Genomic DNA, 4,495 nt, shown 5'->3' with positions numbered 1-4,495 from the left:
GGTCTTAGACGTTTACCACTTCGGTGAAACCCACGAGCACGGGTATGGTGCTGACAAACCTAGAAACATAATCGGGGCGAACCGGGATTCGAACCAACAATCATGGGTTTCTGGCGTGTTCAAGGGACGCAACTTTGCACAGCGAATTGTGGCGCCACCCGTGCCCTCACAGTTTATCTAAAGTTATTCGTTTCAGCTACGGGAAGTTGTTCAAAGCGTGTGAATTCCTTTCCTCATATGTACAATTATTACGTGCGTTAACCTAATTAAGTCAGAACTTTATTACCGTGTTTAAATTACAGTAAACTACGGTTGAAGCGAACTCAAAGGGACTACTAATTTTAGTTCGTTATTACCGTAGCTCGTTATAAGCATATGTTATATATAGCATAAGTACAGCACATGGACGGAAACAAAACACATTTCGTTATATCCGTCAGCTTGTTATAAGCGTGTTCGTTATAAACGTAGTTTACTGCATCTCATTACTGCAGTAGCAATGCTAGTTGCATGATAAAGTGAATGGTGGGTGAGAGAGTATGTGTTCTTCTTCCCTTTCAGCAACATTCCCGCAATATCACTGCAGGGGATACCAGAAATAGAATTCACACATTCTGCACATGTTGGAATTCCAACCCGTGAAGAGAGAAGGCTTTAACCACCAAGAAGTTAATAATCGGATGCCTTAACTGATTTCGATCGATGTTGATGGAAATATGTTATAACAAATAGCTAATGGTTTATCCAGGACATATTTTGGTCCCGAAAAGGAAAGTTTTTAAACTAAGCAGAAATCATTAAAGGTTTAATGTGAAATTGTATTCCAAAACACATGGTCAACTTGTCAAATATCTTTAACTAATATTTGGTAAAGATTTTGCTAATCGAATTTGCACAACAGACATCAAAGGAATAGCGTTCTCCTCCACTGGGGGTTAAATTATCGCATGGGTTCAATGTGTGATCACCAGTCGTCGTTGCTCTATCGGTGATATGGTTGGAATATGTTTTAAACGCATTGTATTCTGAGGCAGAAATGAGAAGGTTCACACCACCCTAGTTAACTAGTGAACATAAACACGTGATAAAACTTGAACAGCTTAATCGGTCGGGTGTTTCACTCGGCCTTGCTTGTCGCATAGTCATTTCAGGGGCGGTCGGGTAGCCTAGTGGTTAAAGCGTTCGTTCGTCACGCCGAAGACCCGGGTTCGATTCCCGACATTGGTGCAATGTTTGAAGCCCATTTCTGGTGTCCCCCGCCGTGATATTGCTGGAATATTGCTAACAGCGGCGTAAAACCATACTCACTCACTCATAGTCATTACAGGCATGCGCACTCTCAACTTGTGAAACTGTCATATATTTGTTTCAGATTACGGCGCCAAGTATTGAAACAAGTGGTCATATGACGACTGGGCTCCAGACAACTGTCCACGGATTGGTGATGGGTTTTATATTTCAACGGAGATACTTCTACTCCAGTGTCGTGTTATTGTGCATATCCGTGTACCTTTATATCAGTACATGGGCCATGTCAAATCGGTGGACATTGAAACAAAACAACCTTTGCAAAGTCACCGTAAATTATGGGGTGGTAAATGGTCGAACGAACATCGTCGCTCGTCCTAAGGGAAACCTTTCTTCAAATGGAATTCATGAGGGTCACCTATTCAACGCAACACACACGAGAAAACATTTGTCAGACACGTTGCCTACCGTGACATCAGCACGTCGTTCTTCCTCGACAGCAGCAGCAACGTCACCAACAAGAACAACCACGCCAGTATTCCCTCCTACCTTAGTACGAGCTAAAGACTTATCTCCCGTTATATCGGAATTCTTTCAACTGAAGTCTAATGAGACAAAAGACCATTTTGTTAATCTTCACAGGTTCCAGTTTTCCCTAAACTCAAATGCTTGTAGATCTGGTTCCACTTTCTTGGTTATTATCATTCATTCCGCTCCTGGCAATACCAAAAAGAGGAATCTGATACGAGAAACCTTTGGATCGATTGGATCTTACAGAGGCAGACATAAAACCGTTGTATTCATGTTAGCAGCGGCGAAGCAACAACGAGAACGGGATGCTTTGCGATACGAGTCCCAAATGTATGGCGATATTGTGCAGGGTAATTTCCCAGACTCCTACAAAAATCTTGTGAGAAAACACATCATGGCAATGCACTGGTTCAAGTACAACTGCAACGCGAAACATATATTGAAGTTGGATGACGACACGTTTGTGAATCCATACAGAATTATTGACCACATTCTGAGCACTAAACCTGAAGGGCTCACCATTGGATGCAAATTGTTACGAGGACAACGTCCTATCAGAAACAAAAGGTCAAAATGGCACACCCCAGAATCGGAGTATCCCTTTTCTGCTCTGCCGCCATTTTGTTTAGGCTTCGCCTACCTGACAACTCCAGAAAGCTGGGCTGCCATGTACAAGGTTTCTGAAACCAACAGACTAATGAGCATGGATGACGTGTATGTGAGTGTTGTGTTGGCCATGAAAGCCGGGGTACAAAAAACAGACTTCAGCGACATTTTGGTGCAGTGTCCAAGGAATAAGACATTTGATTATAAGGAACTTAACCGAAAAGCAATTGTCATTGACCGGGGAGCTCATTGTGGTCCAATTCCCTTCAGACACTGGAAACAAATACAGTATGATAATGAAAACTGATGATTGATATTTACCAACAGAATAATCTCAAACAAATGTATTTTCAACCTCGTGTATCAGGCGATGTCATTGAGGTAATGAACGCACCTATAGAACTACTCCCGATTCCTTACACTCAATTAATGTTTAAATTCAAGGGATCGTTATTGTCCGCTAATTATCTGTTTAAAATAATAAAATGTTTTGTCATATTATGTCCAGATTACCATCTTGTTTATCTATCCTGCTGGTATTTTAGCTATCACTTGAATAAGATGGAGATTTGTAATGTCGCAAGGAATGCATAAAATAAACTTTGTGAATGTACCTTCTCCAAGATAAGAATCAAGTAAGAGTATTCCAAACAATTTTGATCGCATTTGGGAAAGGTGTCCACTCAAATTTGAAGCTGAAAGCTTAGCGGAACATGGCTGTATGAACAACGTTGCAATAATACATAATACAAGAAACATAAAAGGCGCCCTGGTGGCCAAGCATGAGTGAGAGGTACGGATTCAGTGCTTTTTGTTAAATGATGGCGGATCAGCGAGATGAAAATCCAAGTGGTACAGATTGTGACTGCTTACGACTGTGGTGCAACTAACAAATATTGGTGTCATGCAGATCAAAGGATCATAATCGGGGGTAATCGGGGATTTAAACCCAGATATCAGCGGATCCTGGGACACAGGTAAGGATTCAACTATGCAGAGCTAATAACGACGCCTCACGCCACTGCACCAGATTAAGGGACCGCGCCCTTGTCTTTTTATTGCTTATGTGTATTATTTTAGGCTGTGACTAAGAAATCACTTGGACCTTTATTATAATTGCAGAGCCAACCAAACCATACCACTCAGTTGATTTTATCTTATGTTTTATCTTATATTTAAACTCGCCAAAACATATCATTTAAGAGATAAATATTGATAGTTGGTGGTTATATTGGATTTATGCAAATGATTGAGTATTCCACGTGCATCCTTGGGTCTGTTTACCCCAATGTAGAAGTTCAAATCACTCAAATATGTCATCAGAGACCAACAGTGTATTGATATTCTATGTCTAGCCATCAAACTCTTGGCGGCCAGGGGACTCTGGTGACGGAGTTTCTATCTGGAAGTGTTAAACATACTTCAGCAAGTTAGTGTGCCAAGTTATATGCATATAAGTCATAGCAGTCTCTTTCAACAATGTAAACACACATTTAGGAAACGTGTCGGCTATCTTGAAATTGGCGGCCATCTTGAATTTTTGAATATTTGTCAATAAGTCGAAAACGTCCAGTAGTTGTGAATTTCTTTTTAGAAACATAATACGGATATTTCGCAATACAACACATGCTTCTTTTCATAAAAAAACCATTGAACCTCATCTTAAATATGGAAGATATATTGATAATTGGTGGCCATATTGGATTATGCAAATTAGACATATTTCCCAAACTGGGATTGCTTGTTGTTTTCGGGACCTTGTAGAAATGCATTGTGGTGAAATAAATTCTGTTCCAATTTGTTCCAAGTGAAACCTTATTTTTTACTGGACTATGTGGGCTTTCCTCACACATTCTGCCGACACGCCGTGATTTTACTGTAATACTGTTCATAGCGGCGTTAAACGCAACTCACTTGCTCACTAAACTGTAAAACTGTTCAAAGCGACTTTACACCCAACTCACTCACCCAATAAGCTGCAAAACTTTTCAAAGCCCACTCGCCAACTCACTGTTCCTTGTGGCTACCGATAATGTCCACCACTGAAACGTCTAATCACTGCTAGTTCTAGGCATGATTAGCTATATTGACCACAGGTCATATTGTGCGC

General features: G+C 40.7%; 1 protein-coding gene across 1 annotated transcript; it reads left to right on the top strand.

Moving 5' to 3' along the window:
* The first annotated feature begins 1,444 nt into the window (after window positions 1-1,444).
* LOC139449375 (beta-1,3-galactosyltransferase 1-like) lies at window positions 1,445-2,692 on the top strand. Its single transcript, XM_071230732.1, has one exon. The coding sequence runs from the start codon at window positions 1,445-1,447 to the stop codon at window positions 2,690-2,692; it is 1,248 nt and encodes a 415-aa protein (XP_071086833.1).
* Window positions 2,693-4,495: the final 1,803 nt, after the last annotated feature.

This window comes from Haliotis cracherodii, unplaced genomic scaffold (assembly GCF_022045235.1).
Source record: "Haliotis cracherodii isolate W230 unplaced genomic scaffold, xgHalCrac1.p SCAF_8, whole genome shotgun sequence".
Taxonomy (NCBI): domain Eukaryota; kingdom Metazoa; phylum Mollusca; class Gastropoda; order Lepetellida; family Haliotidae; genus Haliotis; species Haliotis cracherodii.
Note: the sequence above shows the minus strand (reverse complement) of the source record. Positions and strands in the feature narration are given on the sequence as shown.